This window comes from Hipposideros armiger, unplaced genomic scaffold (genome assembly GCF_001890085.2).
Source record: "Hipposideros armiger isolate ML-2016 unplaced genomic scaffold, ASM189008v1 scaffold_291, whole genome shotgun sequence".
Taxonomy (NCBI): Eukaryota; Metazoa; Chordata; class Mammalia; order Chiroptera; family Hipposideridae; genus Hipposideros; species Hipposideros armiger.
The window spans coordinates 1025211-1045641 of record NW_017731641.1 but is presented as its reverse complement, the minus strand read 5'-3'; the positions used below and the strand labels follow the sequence as shown (position 1 = coordinate 1045641).

General features: G+C 52.7%; 2 protein-coding genes across 5 annotated transcripts in view; both read left to right on the top strand.

Moving 5' to 3' along the window:
• The window catches only part of LOC109391364 (translation initiation factor IF-2-like), a 10705-nt gene extending 4097 nt beyond the window's left edge, over window positions 1-6608 (top strand). Inside the window, exons 3-4 of the mRNA XM_019658860.1 lie at window positions 5480-5565; window positions 6544-6608. Of these exons, the coding sequence (XP_019514405.1) occupies window positions 5480-5565; window positions 6544-6608 (151 nt within the window). The remainder of the gene's footprint in view (window positions 1-5479; window positions 5566-6543) is intronic.
• Window positions 5488-20431, top strand: part of ST3GAL4 (ST3 beta-galactoside alpha-2,3-sialyltransferase 4) — a 29859-nt gene continuing 14915 nt past the window's right edge. For all 4 annotated transcript variants that reach the window (XM_019658920.1, XM_019658919.1, XM_019658918.1 and 1 more), the window contains exon 1: window positions 5488-5565. The gene's annotated coding sequence lies outside the window, so the exon portion shown is untranslated. The remainder of the gene's footprint in view (window positions 5566-20431) is intronic.

Here is a 20431-nt window from a genome sequence, read left to right as displayed (position 1 = left end):
GTAACAGATTCTAGAAATGAGCCCTGCACTTCGCCAGCTGGAGCAGAGAGGCCAGACCCCCTTGCTGTGCTCCAGCTTAACCTGTGTTTGTTCCAAAGTTAACCCACACAGGCCTGGCATTGACCCTGCACTGGGTGCCTACCCAGCCCCTGTCGGGGCACAGACTCGGGTCTCTCCTCCCAGACGCTGCCCCAGGGGAGCTGTGCATTCCACCTCTCAGAGTGGCTGAAGGTGTGCAACCTCCGTCCAGGGGAAGGGTCACTCTACCTCAGAACAACACAAAAAGCAGTTCTAGCTCCAGCCTCCCGAAAGGAACCTTTCAGATCAGTGTCCCAGAATCTGAGGGCCTGGTCTATAGATTGTCACCCAGGCTGCCACCAGAGCCCAGCCGAACTCCTAGACCCTCAGAGATGGATGCAGGGTGCTGGAGAGCAGAGGTGTCAGGGGGCAAAGGGTGGGGCCCCCAGAAAAAAACGGAACCTGCTCCCTCCCCGCTGACTGCTCAGTGGCCCTGTGGTTAGACCTTTCCCTGTGGTGCTAGCTGGCTTTCAGGGCCCACACCTGAAGCATTTTCAGTAGCCTTGAGGAACTGACTAGCGTAGGCAGGTTTTGGTGGCTGTAGTCATTAGTTCCCCTCTCTCTTCTGTCACCCCCCTTACCAGAGGTGCTCAGTGCTTCTGCAGGAGTGTTCTGTGTGCTCCCCAGTTGGGCTGCTGGGCGCCTCTGGCCTCAGAATCACTCCTGACCCCTACCACATTGTGTGTGTGTGTGGGGTGTGTGTGTGTGTGTGGGTGGGTGGGTGGTGTGTGTGTGTGTGTTTGTGTGTGTCTGTCGCTCTATCCTGTAGATAGAGGAAATGGTAGCTACAACTGAAAGCAGCAGTGTGTGATGCCTGGGCCTCAGCCAAGTGCTCTGGGGCTTCAGGTTGGTTTCCGTGAGCCCAGGAGGGGTTGAGCTCTGCCGAGGGGTTACATGGGGTTGGTTGCCTTTCAGGTTGAGGAGGGACATCAGTGTCCAGAGCTGCAGGTTCCCTTTTAGTCTGGGACCCCTGCCTGGGACCAGGAGACCTACAGCCAGGTCACTGCCCTGTCTCTGCCCACCCCGTCCCCTCAGAGTTGCCCTGCAGAAAGCTGGTGCTCTCAATTTTGAAGACTTGGTTCTGCTCCTGGCCCCGTAGGGAGGAGGGCACTGCCGCTGGGCTGAGGAGGTGCAGACTGGTGAGGTCCTCAGTGTCCACTGGGGCCTTGAGTGTGAGGGAGTCCTGGCTGCAGAGGCCCAGAATGGACTGTAGTTGTCATAGTCCCTTCTCCTGCCTGCAGCTTTACTCCAAAGCCCCTGTGGGCCAGAGTCTCCGGGATCTGCTTTCATGAGGGTCGGAAGGGTCGCGAGGATGGTGATGGCTAGAAAGAGGATTGGGACCGATTTGCAGCGTGCTTGGCCAGCACACTGTTGTTTCTGCCTTGGGTCCAAACCCCCTTCCGGGGCGCGGGTCCCAAGGGCTGCAGCGTGGGTGCCTTGTGCCCACGGTCTGCCTGCCTTGTGTCCTCTGCCCCTGCAGCCTCTGACAACACCTGTCCTTATAATAAAAAGGGACTTAGCAAATGACAAGAGTAGTTGCCGTTTATCAATCAAGCACTGGCCCAATAAACTTAAAAAAAAAAAAGTGTGCTCAACACCTACTTGCATCACTTGGGGTAAGCCTCGTACAGCCCTTCGCATGAAGCCCGTGCGTAAATGAAGAAACGGAGGCTCAGGAAGATTCAAGTACGTGGCCAAGGTCACACAGCTCATAAGCAGCTGAGCTGGGACTCATTTCCAGGCTTGTTTCCAAACCCTGCACTTTTCAGTAGTTCTCCACTGCTCCCTGAGCTCATCTCACCTTTCCTGTGATCCACGAGGAGGCTGAGAGGTGTGAAGGGGTTTGCTCAAGGCCACAGTGTCTTGGTGACAAAGGGGACCACAAACCCTCTCGATTGCCAGCCTGGACCTCCGTGTGCTGCCCTGAACCCCACATCCTGGCCTGCCCATCCCCTGAGTCCAGCCCTCTCAGCTGGGCAGAGTAGGGTCCCCCACCCCCACCCCCTTGCAGGCCGCTGCTGGCCCCTCCCAGTCCCCACCTCTCCACTTTCCTGATGGTAATTGCTTCCATGTGGCCGCCCGGGCTCCTATGCCTTTGGAAAGGAGGCAGCCCGCAAGGCCTCATCCGGCAACCAGGGGTGACCCTTGGGGAAGGGGAGGGGCCCTGTGGGGTCTGAGCACAGGAACCTGCTGTGATGGACTCTCCTGGTGCCTGGCAGCCCCAGATGCTTGCCAGGCGGGAAGACCTTTTTTGCTCCTTGCCACCCCTCTCAAGGCTGGAGAGGCTCCTTCAAAACCCACGCATTTCTCAGTTCAGTGGTGAGCTTCCCTTCTGCCCTGAAAGGTTGCGCAGATCAGGAGGAAGGTGGCCTGGCTGGAAGGGACAGCAGGAGAGAAATGGGGCCAGAGGGGTGTGCTGGGGACCGGCTGCTCCGGGGTCATGGGAGGGACGTGAAGCAGGACATTCTCTGTGGCAGAGGCTGAGGGGCCCGGGAGCTTGGACAGGTGAAAATGGAGCCAACTGGTTTCCTTTGGTCCCAACCAGTTGACTCAGAACCAGCAGAACTAGAGAGGAAGCTTCATATTTTGTCTTGATAGAAAATAAAACTTGCGCACTCGAACAGTACATTTAATGCTCTGTTGCCTCGGCCGGCTGGGGAGGAACAGCAGCAGCAGGACCCTAGGTGAGCCTGTCTGGCGATTTCAGGAGCCTACTTCTGCCTGAGGAGGGGCTAGCACCCTGTCACTGAAGATGTTCATGTGTAGTCCCATGACTTTAACAGCGACGAACGGTTGAAAGGCGATGCAGGCACTGAGGGGCACGTGAGTGGGTGGAACGGCCTTGGAAACTTTTAAGGTGTTTTCCTCGCTGAGATGCAAGGGTTTTAGTGTGAGCTTCAGAAACCTGTCTGTGGTGTTCACTGCTATATTTCTCATGCCTGGAATGGTGTCTAGCCAGTAGTCAGTGCTCAATAAATATTTGTTTAATGAATGAATGCAAGATGGAGCTCAGGTTTCTGACTTTGTCTTCACTCTATTCCTGCTTTGCTCCCCCTTTCCCTGGGGCAAAGAGACAAGAGCTTCCCTCTTGGACAGGTGAGCTGTTTGTCAGAGAAGGGCCTGCCCCGCCCCCTTCAGACACAGGGGAGGCAGACAGGAGCCCCAGGTGGGGATGGGCTGGAGTCGGCCCCCACGAGGGCATGTCCTCCACCCTACCCAGAGGCCAGCTGGTCACACTCCTGCTCCTGCCACCCTGACTTTTCAGTCCAGCCTTGCATAAACCGGTCCTAACCTCACATGTCCCCACATCTTACTGGGGCCAAGAAAGGCACCCTGGGGGTGGAACCCTCTCTTAGGAATGAGGGCTGGGGAGGAGGGGTTCACCCCTATTTTTTTTTTTTTAAGCTGAGCCATCCTGCCACCTGTTGGCAGCTCAGCTGCAGCTCAGCTCGGGCTATGAATCGAACCGGTGACCCTGTTGCTCAGAGCTCGCACTCTTGAGCGAGCTCTTAACCAACTGAGCCACTCGGCCGGCCCTGTTCACCCCTATTCTTGCTTCGACCCAAACAACTCCACTTCTAGTCCTTCGATATATTGGGTTTCCACATAAAATTTCATTTGAAAGTAGGACAGAGGGTTTCTTGCCTTTAAAAATTTGTATTTGAAAGCCCCCATCCGGTTCCAGTGAGACTGTTCTTATTTTCCCAGTAGCATACCGCATGTGTTCTCACTGCCCTGCCTCTGCTCCCACTGTCCCCCAGTGTCCAACTCCAGCCTCTGTTCTCTGAAGCTTCCCTGATGACCCAGCACACTGTCCCTTCCTCCTGCACCTTCCACTTCCCTCAGGTCCCACTCCTGTGACAGGGGCCCCTGTGTCCTGGCTGAGCCCAGATGCACTGCAGAAGGGTGGTAGCCCAACCACCAACCACAAACAAGTGTGGGGTGGGGCAGTGCTGTGGGTGGTGGCTGGCAGGGGCCATGAGTTGTCTTCCTGTAGACAGCGTGTTTCCTCTTCCTGGTGCCTTAACACTTCTGAACAAGGGAGGTACATTTAGATAACACTCAGTGCCCTACAAATGCTGGCTGGTGTATTTTATGTGATTGGGGGGTAAGCAGAGAATGGAGAGTGTCTACCCCCTGGCCACATAGGAGCCACTCCTGAGGACATCCCTTGTGTCATCTCCATCTATTCCCAGATGTGACCTTAGCACATCTGTTTTATTTATTTATTTTTTAGCTGAGCCATCCTGCCACCTGTTGGTAGCTCAGTAGCAGCTCAGCTCGGGCTGGGAATCGAACCGCTGTTATTCAGAGCTTGCACTCTTGAGCGAGCTCTTAACCAACTGAGCCACTCGGCCGGCCCCAGCACATCTGTTAATTGGGCTATTAGCCTCTGCCCCATCTCACGAGATTGTGATGCACAAATGAGATAAACATTCGCAAGCTCCAAGAGGTCTCAGACCTAGGGTAGGACCCGCAACTGTATCCCCAGCACCTGTCACCATGCTGGCACCCAATAGCTACTCAGTAACTATTTCTTTTTGCAAATGAGGGAGCCTAGACTCAGAAAAGAACTTGCTGTTCAAGGTCACAGAATGTTTCTCCCACCAGGAGTCACCCTGGTCTCTCTGCCCCTGCATCCCACCCTCTGTCCCCATCTCATTCCTGTCTCTGAGGTCCTGGTGTAACTCACCTGTCGGTTCTCCAGGCCCCAAAGACCCAGGATTGTTGAGTCTGAAGCCCGTGGGGCATGGCTGACATGGGACGGGTGCCCTGGAAATGCACGGTGCTATCCTGCTGCCCCTCGGCTGGCTTTGTGGGGCTGAGAGGGTGAGGCCAGGGCCGGTAGGAGGCTGTGTTCATAAAGTGGGGCCTGTTCCCACAGGCTGTGTAGGCTCTTCTCTCCACACTTACTTCCCCCCCTCCTCTCTTGACCACTCTTTGGTCCTTTTTTCTTTTTCCAATCCTTTTCTGCCTTCCTTCCCTTTTCCTCCTTTAGATCCAGTCATCCCTCGTTTTTCCTGTCTGCCTCCTTTTTTCCCCTTGTCCCTCCCAGCCCTCAGCATCCCAGTTGTCCTGACAGTGGCAGCTGGATTTGGGGGGGTGGGTGGGGTGGGCGCCCTGCAGGGCCGTGAGGTTCAGGGCACCTCCTGTTGTGGGCAGCTCCCGGATTTTCAAGCAAAATGGCTCTTGCAGCAGTTGAGTTTGGTGAAGAGGCACTGCCTGTCCCCTAAGGATGGAACACTTTGATCTGCAGTTCAGCACCCAGGGCCCTCACCCACCACCTTGGACATCTTCCTGAGCAGGAAGGTGGGAGCTTGTCCTGGAGTCTGAGGGCCTTCAAAAACTAGCTGGCCAGTGGGGCTGTGCTGGCCTCTGACCTCTGCCCTCCTGTCTCCAGAACTCCAGCCCTTTCCCAGACGTGCCTGCTGGGATGGAGGAGGCTGGCCAGAGCAGGGAGGAGGTTTCTGCTCAGACGCCTTCCAGGTGAGCAGACACAGCGCGTCGAGCTTGGGCTGATACGTGTCTGTGTGGGTGCATGTACGCTGTGAGTGTGCACATGGGTCGTGTGTGAGCGAGAACACGGGCCTGCATCCACGCATGGGAAAGAACATGGTGACTGTGAGGGTCCGGGCCCTGCTCCAGGCCTGTTGCTGTGCAGCCCTGCTCCTAGCCCAGAGCTCTCCTCCAGTCTTTGTGACCCTGGCTTTGCACTGTGGCTTTGTTCTCTCCTGAGGGCCGGCTGGTCCCCTGCTGTGGTCCCATCCAGTGGTGACTGATCCCTGGCCACCCATTCAGCTGCCTTGGGGCCCTGGGGCCAGTGTTTTCCACCCCACCTCCCAAAATGGAGGCGTGTGGGGGCTTCCTGCCCGGTGTCTCAACCCTGCCAAGGCAGAGGGAATGGGGAACAGCTGCGCCGGCTGATTCCGGCGCCGTATGGATGTGGTTTGACAACAAAGCTCCCTCTGTGTGTTCTCAGGCCCCTTACATAACCGGAGCGGGGGAGGGGGCAGGGGGAGGCAGGCGGGAGGAGGTGGAGACGGGGACAGGGAGACACCAGGATGGGGTAGCTGGAGAGGGGACAGGGTCTGCGAGGAGAGGGGAGGGCAGTGAGAAAGAGAAAGACCATTAAGAAGACCTGGAAGAAGGCGGGAGGAAGAAAAGTAGTTGTCTTGACTCCACAGTTCTACGTCCTGTCTCCTGGGGTGGGAAGGACATGATGTCCGGGTCATCTGACCTTTGCCCTGTTGACACCTTGACTTCTGCTTGAGCCCCACCTACCAGCCTGGACATGCTGAGGAAGGGGGCTGCTGGACCGGGCTGGGAGTGAGGCCACTTGGGGCTTGGGGATGGGCCCCGAGAGGCCACCCTTAGCCCCACCCTGTAACCTAACACGTTCTATAAAGATGGGAATCGTTTTCCGCCCTAGTCCCTGGCTGTCGGTTCCCTCTGCCCTCGCTCCAGCCCTGGCTCTAGAAGCCCCTCGGGGTGCCCACTTTGTAGTGCTGCCGAGCCGAGCCACAGGTTGACGCTCTCCCTGCATCCTGTCTGACTGGCCCCAACGCCCCTCTCAGCTCACTTGCTCGTCCACCCAGGACCTCCCTTAGTTCCAGACCCTCAGCCCACCTGCTTCAGAGGCCCTCTGGTCCTGTTTCCTGCACTCCCCGTCCCTCAATAATCAGACATTCTCTTCTCACCATCACTATCCCTGCAGCTGTCCAATTAGAGAAGAAAATGTTCTCTTTCCAGAACAGCTGGACGGATAGGCCAGGAAGGCCAGGTGAGCTGGCCAGGCTTCGCTGTGTTCTTGGGGGTACAAGTGCCCTGTAACAGGGTCCTGATCTTGTCCACTCCTGGGTGGGAGAAAACAGATGCCCGGAAGAGGCCAGGAGGATCTGTGGGGCCTTCAAATGGAGCCAGGGCCCCTGTGATGGCTTGGTCTCCTGGGTGTTCTCCAGGTCTGCATCTTCTCTGTGCCTGTTACTCTGAGCCGCTGTCTCGCACCAGGGTTCCTTGGAAAGGATTTGATGTGGCCCTAACGGTAGTGCTTGTCCCCAGCCTGCAGTGGATGAACAGGGCCCTATCCTTCCAGCCCGAGAACTGAGATGGCTCCTTAAAGGGCAGGGAGGAGGGGCTGCTGGTGAGGCCCTGGGTTCTGTGTCAATCTTCACCAGGAGAACCTGGGCACGAGTAACAAAAAACCTGTGGTTCTGGCACTCGGTTTGACCCCGGGTATGTCCTCAGTTAGACCGAGGATGTCTGCCTAGAGTGGATCCTGTTGGCAGGGGTGCTGCGCTCTGGAGAGGTGGTGTGGGCGAACCCAAACCTGCTGAACAAGCCCTAGATTCTGGACTCCTTAGTCCCCAGGCCCCATCTCATCACCCTCCCACTGCCTTCCTGGGTCTGGGTTCCTGGATGATCTGATATTGCCAAAGCCTCAGGGCTTGAGCCCAGAAGGTGTGAGGCTGAGGTAGGCTGCTAGGGGAGGGCCTAGGAGTTTCCTGGATTGGTGTGCAGTGGACCTTGGAACTGTCCCGATCACCCACATCACCCAGATCAGGCACAGGTGCCAGAACAGGCAGGGAGGATGGTGAGTGAGCACTGTGAGGGTGCTGGGTGGGGGTGCCTCTGCTGGGGCAGCGGCCTCTGCCCCCTGCCTGACCATAGGCAGCTGAAGACATTCCCCTGCCCCCTGGGGACACCCCTGTGAGGCTGTGTCTTCCTGCCTTTGCTTTCCTATAGCCCCCTTTCTCCATAGCCCACCTTCTCAAATGCCATTGAAGGACAGGAGCGGGCTCTTCCTGGGAGCTGGGCTGGGCCAGGCAGGGGGCTTCCGTTCACCCAACTTTGGGAGGCGAGGAGATCCCCACAGGGCTGGCTTAGCCACTCCCAGCTCCTCTGGAAGCTCCAGGCTCCCTGGCTGGTAGCCCCAGGGACCTTCAACCTGACAAACAAACTCTGGCTGGAGCTGAAGCTTACTGGCGAAGGAGCCTGGTGGACAGTGCCGTGCGCTGCGGGATGGGGGAAGAGAGCAGCGCCCTGGCAGAGGAGACCCAGCAGCCCCCAGAAGCTGTATGTTGGGGTTGGGGTCAGGGCAGCGAAGGAGGAGGGGTGAGGAGTGCATGTGTGTCTGTGCATGTGTGTGCAGAAGTCACCAAGTTTCTGCGCATTTGTTTTAGGGTGTGCACCTGTGTTTGAGCAGGAATCAGTGTGTTTGTGCACAGAGATGCATTTGTAGGCTTTTGACACAGGACGGCCTGTGTGGGCCAGAGCAGGGTTGGCCCAGAAGGGGCTCAATGTCTTCCTGGTGCCTCCTGGCTCTGGGATATGGATGGAGCTGTGGGCTCACAGATTTGCCTCCTCATTGCCACGGAGGGGCTAGGTGAACCCAGGGACAGAGGTGGCCCTGGGTCATCTCTGATAGCCTGAGCATCAGCCAGCCCTCCAGCCAGCATCCCCACCTGCTCTGCCCTGGGCTGTGGGCCAGAGGGACCATTGCACAGCCTCGAGCGTCTGCACCTTCCTCAGCAGCACCTAGAATGCTAGCCACCCCTCCCTTTCCCTCATCCTTAACCTTTACGTGGAGGCAAGTCCTAGATACAATTGGTTCATTGAAAAGCCTTACTGATGTGAAACAAGCTCAAAAGGGCTTCTCGTACTGGCTTCTCTGTTCCCAGGGGACAGGCTGGTGCAGGAAATGGAGGTCTTGGTTTCCTTTTTCACGTTTTCAGTTCTAGAAACTGTTACGGTGCTCTGCCACCCCCTCCCTCCCACACCGACAGGACAGCATTTCCCTTTTGCCTTTTCCCACCCTCAGCACGTCTAACCCTATTAGGCTCCTAATAGGAATTCAGGAGTGGACCCTTCCCCTGCTGATGCCCTGAAATCTCCTTATTTCAGAACCACCGTTTCAGGCCAGTTTGCATCACAGTGCTGTCGAGATGGTCTGGTGACGGAAGGAGGGAGATTTATGTCTGCAGAAGTGAGGGTCCCTATTGGCTCTAGGGATCAGGGGAGAGAGGGTTCTGTGTCTGTCTGAATCCTTGTTGCTTCCAGATGCTCCAAAACATAGCCATCATTCAAGGACTAGGCCTGGAATTTTAGCCACCTCTGTAGGGATTCCTGGTCTGAACATTGCTCTACACTGTCCCTGCTTGGGGACCTGCTCTGGACAGTACCTGCTCTGGAGAGGGGACATAATTAGCAGAAGGAACATCACTCTGGAAATAATGCATTGCTCAAGCAAAGAGGGTACTGCTTCTGGAGCCCAGTGGGCAGTGCCCTGCTCTGCAGGAGAGTGGAAGAGAATGCTGTGCCAGAGGGGACCCAGCAGCCCCCAGAAGCTGTGGAGAGGGGTTGCTGCTCAGCAGAGGGGACATCTCTCTGCCCCACCTGAGGATCTGTGGCCGAGTCCTGTTGAGATGTCTGCCAGGTGGAACTGATCAGGGGCTTGGGCACCATCTCTAGGAGATGCTGAGCCCAGAAAGAGAGAAAACAGCTTCTCCAGTGTGGCCTCTCCCTCTCCCCGGCACTGTGCTCCTCCCCACCCCCACGTGCTCCTTGAGTCTGGCCAGTCCTTGGGATCCACGTTTAGTGTAGAGCAGAGTCTGGCTGACAGTGCCCCCTACCCCCTGGCAGCTGTGTGTGTCCCACGTGGCACGTGCCAGTGGACCCAGTGGGCAGGAGGAGAGAAGAGGTGAGTACAGTTTTGGTAAGAGGCAGAATGGGAGCTGTGGTTTCGGACCCCCCCCCTTTTGCTGTGATGGGCAGAGTTTGAGGGGTGAGGGGTTGTGATACACTGGGGGAGGCCTAGGCCGGGAGTCACCTTCAGCTCCCAGGGGCCAAGTGCTGGCTGTGGGCACAGCCTGTACTAAGGCTGCAGGCTGTTAATTCCAGGATACGTTTTGAGGCTCATACAACCTCCCATAATTTGCTCTTGCCACCTGCATTTCACAGATGCGGAATCGGAGGCTCCAAGAGACGTAGGACCTTGTTAGGGTCACCTAGCCTATAACCACAGAGTCCAGAGCAACTCAGACAGCTCACCCCAGATCCCTGGGTGGCATAGAGCGTAGGGGTTCTGAGCAGTGCGGACTGCTTGAATTCTCTATTCCTGGCTCTACCACTTTCTAGCTGTCTGATCTTGGGACCTTTAGTTTATTTTTCTGTGCCTCAGTTTCCTCTTCTGTAAATCAGAATAAAAGGGGACTACCCCACAGTGTTTGATAAATGAAATGGGATTATGTAGAATGGCTACAGAGCAGTTCAGGTGTCTTTTTTTTTTAAAGATTTTATTTGAGAATTGGGGGAGGGGAACAGCATTGGGGAATCGGGGAAGGGGAACAGACAAGTTGCTGTCCTTTTGTTCTTCAGTCTAGTTGTGGAGGACGTCGCTTCACTGGCCCATGTTGGTATTATGATCATTACGCTCTTCCCGGCTGAGGTAGTTGCTCACCGGCCACTGGATGGCCGCTCACAGCAGCTCACCGCAGCCCACAAAAGCGCGCCCCAGCTGCCGGCCAGGCCCATGGCAGCCTACGCCGTCGCCAGCAACTCACGGCAGCCCAGCTCCAGGTCAAGCTGTTGTTCAGCATCTTAGCTGTGGAGGGCAGTGTCACTGGCCCTCATGTGGGATCTGAACCGGGGCCTTGCTGCTCAGAGCTGGTGTCCCAAGCCAACTCCTAAGTAACGCACCACTCAGCCAGCCCAGTTCAGGTGTTTTTAAAAAATGAATGCAGACTGTTGCTTCTCTGTGGATGCCCTCTGGTGACTTCTTATGGAACCTTGGTGAAGTCCAAACTCCTGGGTAGCCTGCGATGTCCTCCACTATCTGACCCACGTGGCCTCCCTAGTGCCACTGGCAGCCCTTCCTCACTGTGTCCAGTCACGGACTTCTTTCTGTTCCTCACACCTGACAAACCGCAGGGTCTTTGCTCTCCTCTCAGCCTGGAACCTTCTCCCCCACCCTCTCCCCCCATTCTTTGCATGTCAGAGAGCAGAGAGAGGGAGAGAGAGAGAGAGAGAGAGAGAGAGAGAGAGAGAGAGAGAGAGAGAGAGAGCGCTGCCCCTTGCTCGCTTCCTGCTCCACTGTCCTGTTTTATGGGCCTCGTAGTGGGTATCGTTGTTACATGATATTATTTATTCGTTTGCTGTGCATCTCTCCGCACGTAGGTATACATGCCAGGAGCACAGGACTGTTTCTGTGTTTGCTGCTATAGCGGAGAGTCTGAGAGCGTGCCCTGCATGCGGTAGACCTATGGTCCTGTTGGCTGCGGTTTCTGCTGGGCTGCCCGGCCTTACTGCGTCCCAGGAGGCCTTGGGACCCCAGCCCTCCTTGGGACAGGGCTGTTGTTCCAAAGGAGCCCTTTTGAGGAGCAAGTAGGGGAGGAGGGAGGTGTCTCCTGTGGCTCTCCTGGACCCAAACAGGGTTGGTCCTCAGGGTGATCTCACTTTTATGACTTAAATTCCAGTGGGCTAAGGGTGACAGGAGTCAGTTCCACAGAAACCACACCTGCTATAAAAAGCATATCTCTACGAGTTCATTGGACATGACACAAAGAAAGACAAATAGTGATGGGCTGGTTGTGCCCAACCTCCGAAGGCTACTTCTGGCAAACCCCCATCTGCACACACCTAGATTTCTGCACTGGGCTGTTTTTCACTTGACCAGGAGAAGAGGGAGGCTTAAATGGCTCTGCTCTAAATGACACTGCTGCTCGCCCATACAGAGCATTCCTAAAAGCAGAGTAAATGGCCCCTGCAGTTGGACACAGCCCTGCACCAAGGCAAGTGGTTTGAGAAGCAGAGGGAGGGCTGGACTCCCCCCCCCTCCATTCAGCCCCCCCAAGCCCCAGTCAGCCCCCAGGCCTGGCCATGCACACTGTGTGCGTAACTGTGCCTGGCTGCCCTGCTTCTGCCGTTCTCTGCCTGTGTAGTGGGACATGAAAAGGGACAGGAATGTCCTGCATCTGCTGGATCTGTGAGAGAGGCAGGTGATGCTTCCCCTTCTCCATGGTCGTGATCCATAGGGCTCCTCTTACCCGGCATGTCCGACTGGGTAATAACAACGGTAGTGCCATGTTTTTATCCCCATTTGACCCAACAGAAAACCTGAGACCTGGAGAGGTGAGCTGTCCAACGCTGGCACAGTTAGTGAGTGGTCGATCGGGATCGAGGTCTCCAGGTGTGCAAGACGCCAGAGTTCATATTCTCGACTTTTTAATCCTTCTCTTTTCAGCAAGTTTTTAGTTGAAAGTATCATACTCGCCAGTTTAAAAAGTTAAATATACACAAGGCTATATGATACAATGGTCACATGTATAAAACTGTATATGAAAAAATTGTCTCTTCCATTCCAGACCCTGGTCCCCAGAGGCAACCACCTTAGTTTTTTCTGAATCCTTCCAAATAATCTATAATCTGTTGATATATGGACATATCCATGTATGCCCGTATGTCTCTTGTTAAGAGCACATTTGGAGATACACAGAACGCTATTCTCCACCTGCCCTTTAAAAATCAATAATATGCTTTGGAGGTTATATGATGCTAACAGCATGCATGGATTCGCGTTCTCTTTTTCACAGCGTCACAGTGTCCCATTGTCCATGCCTGATGCATCTAAGCAGATCTCTGCAGAGATTTTCAAGTTGTTTCCATCTTTTGCTGTTAACACATAGGGCTGCTATAAAGATCTTGATGGAAAAGTCTGTGTATGCTAAAGGAAACGTTCTATAGGTAAACTTCCAGCAGTGGAATTCCCAAATCACCTCCCAAAGGGTTGCTCCAGGTTTCACTTCCACCAGGTGACCTGGGAGAGACCTGGTGGCCCAGCTCCAGCAGCAGCGATGGCTTGCGGGCCTCTGGAGTTTTGCTGTTAATATCAGTGAAAAACGGTGTCTGTACCACACTGGGATTTTCCAGTGCAGATGAGTATCTTTTCCTATGTGCCTGTTATATTTACTGTAAATGGTCTGTTCATGTCCTCGGCCAATTTTTAAATTTTTTTTTTTGTTGATTTGCATATTCTAAGTTAAGAGAATTAATTAGTCTGTTATACATATATTACAGATATTTTCCCCCTTTTTCATTTGTTCTTTTAACTGTGCTCTCTCCCTTTTACTCACATGTGTTTTTATGTAGCTGAGTATATCAATTTTTTCTTTCTGAGCCTCTGAATTTTTGTCTTAAAAATCTCTACTCCTTTTCTTTCAATATGAACATGTTTCAAACATGAAAAATAATATCACAGACCCCAATAATAACCAACCACACTTAACAAATGTACAAGTTCCCATACTACATCAGGTTTTTCTTAAGAAATAAAATATCGCAAGTATGAAACTAAAGCTTTGCCCCTACAACCTATCCTGTTCTTCCTCGTCTTCCCAGAATGTATTTCCTTAAAGTTGGGTGTACCCCTATATTTTATTATTTTATCTTACACACACACATAGTATTTACACATGTACACATACACACAAAACAGTGCTACCTATCTACACACACACTCATAGAACTATTTTGTAGGTTTTTCAGTTTTAAGTACAGTCATGCGCTGCTTAACAGGGATCTGTTCTGAGAAACGCAGTGTTAAGCTACTTCGTCATTGTGCAAACATCGCAGAGTACACTTGCACAAACCTAGAGGGTCTAGCTCACTGCACACCTAGGCTATATGGTAGAGCCTGTTGCTCCTAGGCTACAAGCCTGTACAGCATGTTACTGTACAAAACATGAGATTAAATCAAGCACAAGAGAACACGATGCAATCAGGAGATGTATATCTCTTGATATACATCAAGAGGCTGCTGCCTGCGCACCACATACTGTTTACCAGCCATCTTTTTTTATAGGTAGAAAGAGTACACTCTAAAATAATGATTAAAAGTATAGGATAGTAAATAGACGTTTATTATGATTGTCAAATAGTATGTGCTGTGCATAATTGTACGTGCTATACTTTTATATGACTGGCAGCACAGGAGGTTTGTTTACACCAGCATTGCCACAAACACGGCAGTAATGTATAACGCTACAGCATCAGCTGGCTACGATGTTCCTAGGCGATAGGAATTTTCCAGCTTCATTATGATCTGATGGGCCCACCATTGTATTGGGTTGTCGGAAAAGTCACGACGCATTTTTGCAACGAAATACATAGAAAAAATACGTCATGACTTTTCCGACAGCCCAATATATGTTGACTGAAAAGTCGTTACGCGGTGCGTGACTGTAATGGATCCATGTTTATTGGATCCAAAATATTGACATCATGTTTCAGGTCTTATCCAAATTGATCCATGTAGAATAATTACTTCAGTTTAAATGACTGTGTAGTATTCAGTTGTATGAATATACCGCAGTTTATTCAGCCATCCCTCCACTCATGAACATGTAAGACATCACCATTCTTGCACTGTTCCACAGTGCTGTGAGAAACACCCTTAATGGATGTGCACATACATACAGGATGGCATACTCTGGGCTATGCCTGAATGTGGAATTTCTGGACAGTAAAGTGTGCACAACTTCAGCTGTACTAGATACTGTGAATTGCCCTTCCAAGCCTTTCTATCACTGACCTCCTACCAGCGATGTGCAAGAAATGATCTGTTGCGTTTTCATCTGCACTCCCTGCTCACTAGTGAGCGTGAACGTCTTTTTATATCCATTAGGTATTTGAGTTTAATCTGTGAATTGCCTGTTCCTGTCCTGTGCTTTATTCTCTTTGGGTCCTTGGTCGTTTATTGATTTGGAGTATGGATACATCCAAGTATTTGTTGCTTATATGCCTTGTGTCTGACTTGTCCAAGGCCAGAACTGTTAACCACTGCAACACTGTCCCTACCTGTGGCCGAGCAGCTTTGAAGTAATTTCTGCAGAAGGGAGACCCTTCAAGGGAGGGGTCTGAACAGGGGCCTGGGCACCATCTCTAGGAGATGCTGTGCCCAGAAAGAGACAAAATAACTTCTCCAATGTGGGCTCTCCCCACCCTATGCTCCTCCCCACCCCAGCATGCACCCTGAGTCTGGCAAGTTCTTGGGACCTGTGTTTAGTACAGGACAGAGTCTGGCTGGCAGTGCCCCCCCTGTGCCACCCCTGGCAGCTGCATGTGTCCCATGCGGCATGTGCAGCAAACCCATTGACCAGGAGAAGAGAAGAGGGGAGTGCTGGTCTCAGCCTGTCAGTAACCAGTGTTTGGCTGGACTTGCCTTGTGGTTCTTATGATTACAAGATGTCCTTCAGCAATAATCACCAGGAAACATTGAAAAAAAAAAGATTTATTACTTCCAGGACCCGGAACTACCACTGCATACCTGGGGCCACACTGCGAGGTTGTGGGGTCGGGAGAGGGGAGAATGAGCCTGCGGTTCTGCTTTAATTGGGGTTGAAGGTACAGACCTAGGGTTTTAAGGACTTACTCATTATTGGTGAATTTAAAATGTAAGCGTGGGATTTTAAAGTGTGAGAAGAGGCAAAAAAACAAAACCAAAACCTAAAAAACTCCTAGAGGCCCAAATGGTCAGTTATTGAAATCAACCAAGATCTCTTAACACAAAGGAACCTGGGGGTTGGAGGTGGCCGGCTCGTTATCTAGGGCAGTGGCTGGCAGTGTGTGTATTTGAGATAGCTGTCTTTGAAGTGAATGTGCCGTTTCCGAGTCCAGATCCCTTTCCTCTGCCTTCAGGAGGCCAAAGGTACTTTGAGATCTGGGTCCTGGGTTCCGGATTTTAGTCCAGGCTGCCCCTCTTGAGGAGCAAATAAGGAGGAAGGGAGGTTTCCTGGATAAGAAGGGGTTCTTCAAGCCTGTTGCTCTCCTGAGGCTGTACAGGGTTTGTTGGCTGATGTCAGCGCTTGGTATGGTCCAGCAGCCTTGGATCTGATAGTGGTTAGGATGAGTCAAAGGTGATAATGATGTCCTGTGAGCTCATGTGTTTGGCAGAACATACGGCACTTGCTGGCTCTACCAACTGCCAAGCTGAGCCCCTAACCAGCCCTGGAACCTTGTATGCCCAGGTATTTGCAAAGAAGGGTCTAGAATGTTTGAACTTGATGAAACATCCTGTTCACACTTATTCTGCTCATTTGCTCATTCATTTATTCATTTAAATATTTGTCGATTACCTGCCATGCGTTTGGCATTAAATGTGGTGCTGGAGATATCGTGGGTCACAGGAAGTCCCTGCTTCCGTGGGGCATACAATCTCATCAATACAGGAGACAGTGGGGTCTGATTGCTACAAGGGAAATTAAACAGGGTCATGTGGTGAGACAGACCATAGGGGGCAAGGAGTCTCCTTAGACTGGGGTCTGGGACCCTGTGCCAGGAAGAAGCATGAGCGGGAAAATGGCCGGGACCAGGGGAGGTTGGGGAGGGAAGTCTGGGCATGGGTCCCAACAATGATTCCGTACCCCTCAACATTTATACTGCAGTCAGCTCCTGCCCTGTCAAGGATTCAGATGTGAAACTGCTGACCCCACCTCGCCTCCATTCTCAGATGGGGATCAGGGAGCAGATGGGGGCATGCACGCTAAAATTCTTCCCTTAGGGAAGAGGAAGGTGCATTTGGGAAGGGCTGGGGAGGCCTCAGGTCACTCGGGACCTTCTCAGTTCAGTGCACAGTCAGTTGTGCATAGTGTAAGACTTCATCTTTTTTTTTTAATTTTTAATTTTATTTTATTGGGGAACAGTGTGTTTTTCCAGGACCCATCAGCGCCAACTCAAGTAGTTGTTTCAATCTAGTTGTGGAGGGTGCATCTCAGTGGCCCATGTGGGGAATCGAACCGGCAACCTTGGTGTCTGAGCACTGCGCCCTGCGCTCTAACCACCTGAGCCAACCGGCCATCCCAGGTTCTTGATCTTCTGTGCTTTTGGTCACAGAACAGACAGTGCCTTTTTTATTTTTTATTTATTTATCTATTTTAAATAGTGTCATTCACCCCACATCCTTCACAGTTGTAGCTTTTGGATTTTAGTTAGTATGTGAAGATGGAGTATTGCCCATTGTTACCTTTCACTGAGCGCTGCTTCCTATGTGCCTTACCTAGGTTATCTTATTAACCCCTACAATCACAAGCAGCCAGGACCATTGACCTCCATTTCATAGGCTGGGAGACTGAGGCTTAGGGATGCTAAGCAGTTTCCCTAAAGTCACACATCTGGTAAGTGTCTGAGGCATGGTTTGGACCCCGTGGCCATTCCCCCAGGCACAGCTTCTTGGCCAGAAGAGGAGAGAAGGCTGTGGGGAGGCAATTCACGTGTCCTGCTGGCCAGCCCAGACGTAGCTATCCGTATGCGCCTGGGCAGGCGTGGTATGCAAGGCATAGCTGAGGACCAGCCCTGTGCAGGCGCTGGGGAAGAGGCCAGAGTCAGGACGAGGTTGAGGAGGGGGCCAGGTGGCAGTGTCTCCTTGAACTATGCCTCCACAGCCAGAGCCCTGATGGCCAGGGGAACAGAATGGCGGCAAGGAGAGGGGTCTTCATGGCTGCCATGCAGAGACCTCGGGGTGGTACACGCTGTGGCTGTGAATCAGAATGACCACGGCCTCTCCTCAGGCATCTCAGACCCCTGGTTTAACCTTCCCGACGTGGAGCCCAGGACGCATGTGGAGCTTACTAAGCGCTCTGGGTGCTTCTAGTGGAATCTTGGAATGGAATGGGAACCACACATGCAAGCCACAAGTGTAATTAAAAATTTTTAAATGTCCATTTAGTCACATTTGTAAAAAGTAACAATGAGGTGAAATTAATTTTAGTACTTTAACCCAACATAGCCAAATATTCTCTCGGTGATCAATGTCAATAATTTTAAGGTGATAGTTTATTTTTTTTTTTTGGTACTAAGTCTTTGAGATCCAGTGTATGTTTTCCACTTAGAGCGCACCTCAGTGTGGACCTGCCACACTGTGGTGTGGGACAGGGGAGGGCTGGGGCTGTCCACCATTTTCAGGAGCGGCGTCTGGAGGCCAGAGGAGGGAGGGGACTGGCTAGACTGGTAGTGAGCTGGTTCAAGCCCCATCTCCAGTAGTGCCTGTATCTTTCCATTCTTGGGGCCAATTCATCAGCTCTTGGGTGGGAGGTTTGAGGAAGTAACTAAACGCGCAGGAAGGAGCCCCTGACCAAGAACCTGTGGCAGGTCCAGGGCCACACCACATTTTTCCTGGTCATGGACATGGCTGATTGCACCCTGCCAAACCACTTTAACTTCCTCACCCAGAGAATGGAATTCAAAGCGTCTGCCCCTCCCTGGCAAACACCAGAAGTTTGATTTTCAAGTGGCTCCCTGTGGTGTCTTGTGACTGGCAGCGTATGAAGTGGATGATACCATGTTTCTATGCAGGAAGCTGCAGTGCTGGGCCATTCGGGGCGCCTGGTGGGGAGGTAGCCGGTGGATCCCAAAGGCTGGGAACGGAGCGCTTTGACGCACTGCAGTGGGAAGCCTGTCAGGCCGCTTTTCCTCAAACCTTGGATGTCTCTTGAACTTGGATGTCTGGAGAGACGCCCCCATCTGCTCACTGGTGGGCCTTGGGGCAGTTGGTCAATTACTCTGCACTTTGCTGCCTGGAATGAGCCTGGAGCCAAGGCAAGACTTGCTCCCCACCGGGCATGCTGTGATCTCTCTGTGCTGTTCAGTGATGGGGAGTTTTCAGGCTGTGTCAGGTCAGGGGCTGCGTCAGAGGGGCTGAAGCCGGTATGCAACCTGTTATGGCCTCTTCCCCTCTTGCTCTACCTGCACTGTGACAATGACATCCCCCACGAATTAGGTCCACTGATTAATTTGACAAATCTGTATCAAGAGCCTACTGTGTGCCAGGCACTATTGTAGACACTGGTGCTACAGCAGCAAACCAAACGACAAAAAAAAAAAAAGTCTTTGCAATCAGGGAGGGGGATCTGAAATGTTGGGCATACACAGAATATTTGATGGGAGGTAAAGGTGAGTAAGAGCTGAAAGTCTAGGGGAAAAGCATTCCAGGCTGAGCAGAGGTCAAATGTAAAGGCTCAGAGGAGGGAGTGTCCCTGCCCAGTCAAGAAAGGGTGGGGCCAGGATCAGCCAGAAGGAGGGCAGAGGGGTGCTGGCGGGTATGTCCTGTGTATTCTTATAGGTCAGAGCAAGGTCACGGGCTTTCTCTCTGTGTGATGAGGAACCCGTTGAGGGTTTTCATGCAGAGGAGAAGTGATAGAGATGACTGGTCCATTCTGCACAATTGCAATTAGTTGACCATCTGCACCCACGAGTAATTGATTCAAGTGGATTAGAACCCCCCAGGAGAACTCCCATGGCCTTACCTAGCGGTTGTGTTAATTACATTAAATTCACAGCCCAGCTTGAGTCCCCTCTGGAATATTGACAGCAGACACTAAGCTGAGAGGACTCCCTAGTGGGTTAGCTAACACCATCATGATTAGATCTACATTCACACACCTTGACAGGCTGGAAATGTGGCCCTACCTTCCTGAGGTAAAATGGGTATAAGCAGGTATACAGTCCTGCTGTTTAGTTCAAAGGGGTAGCCACACAAGTTCGGGGCCCAGGAGATGTGGCTTATCAACTGAGGGATTGCAGCCCCGTGCCAGTGGTGGGACGTGATTGCATGAAAGTGAACGCAGTCGTAGCCAACACTCCTGGAAGTCTGGTGTCCAGATGGAGGCCAACAGTCATTCTGTAAATACAGCTGCATGCACCGAGAACGTGCTGGAGTGCTTCTCGCACAGCCCCAGGCCTGGGACGTGTGGGGCGGGGGACTAGAGGCTGCATCACAAGGAAGCCCACCTGAGAAGGGGCAGAAGGCTCCTAGAACTGTTGTAAGCAGTGAAGGGCTTCAGCGTGATAGAGGCCGACCTCCCCTAGTTGCTGCAAAGGGCAGCAGCAGGCGGACACTCCAGGGATCTTGGAGTCTAGGGAGCCATTCCCTCACAGAGTGGTGTGAGAGGCAGCAGAGGTGGGAGTCCGAGGTGTGGGCTCTGGGCTAAGTGGCCTAAGTTCCAGCCCCACTCCTCACTAGCTGTAGGCCCCTGAGCAAGTTTGTACCTCTTTGTGCCTCAATTCCGTATCTCCACAATGGAGGTAATAATAGTGTTTAACTCACAGGGTTGAGATCATACTTGGACAGCCCATGAAAGTGTCTAGCGGAGTAGTGTTCAACATTTGGTAATGTCTGGAGACATTTGGCTTGTCACAGCTGGGGAGTGTGTGTGGGGGGTTCTACTGGCATCTAGTGGGGCGAGGTCAACATCCTGTGGTGTACAGGACAGCTCCCACAACAATGATTCATTGGGCCCCACCCCCAGCGTCACACCTAGTAAGTGCACTTACATTTCAGTTATGAGTAAAGGATTTGATACATTTT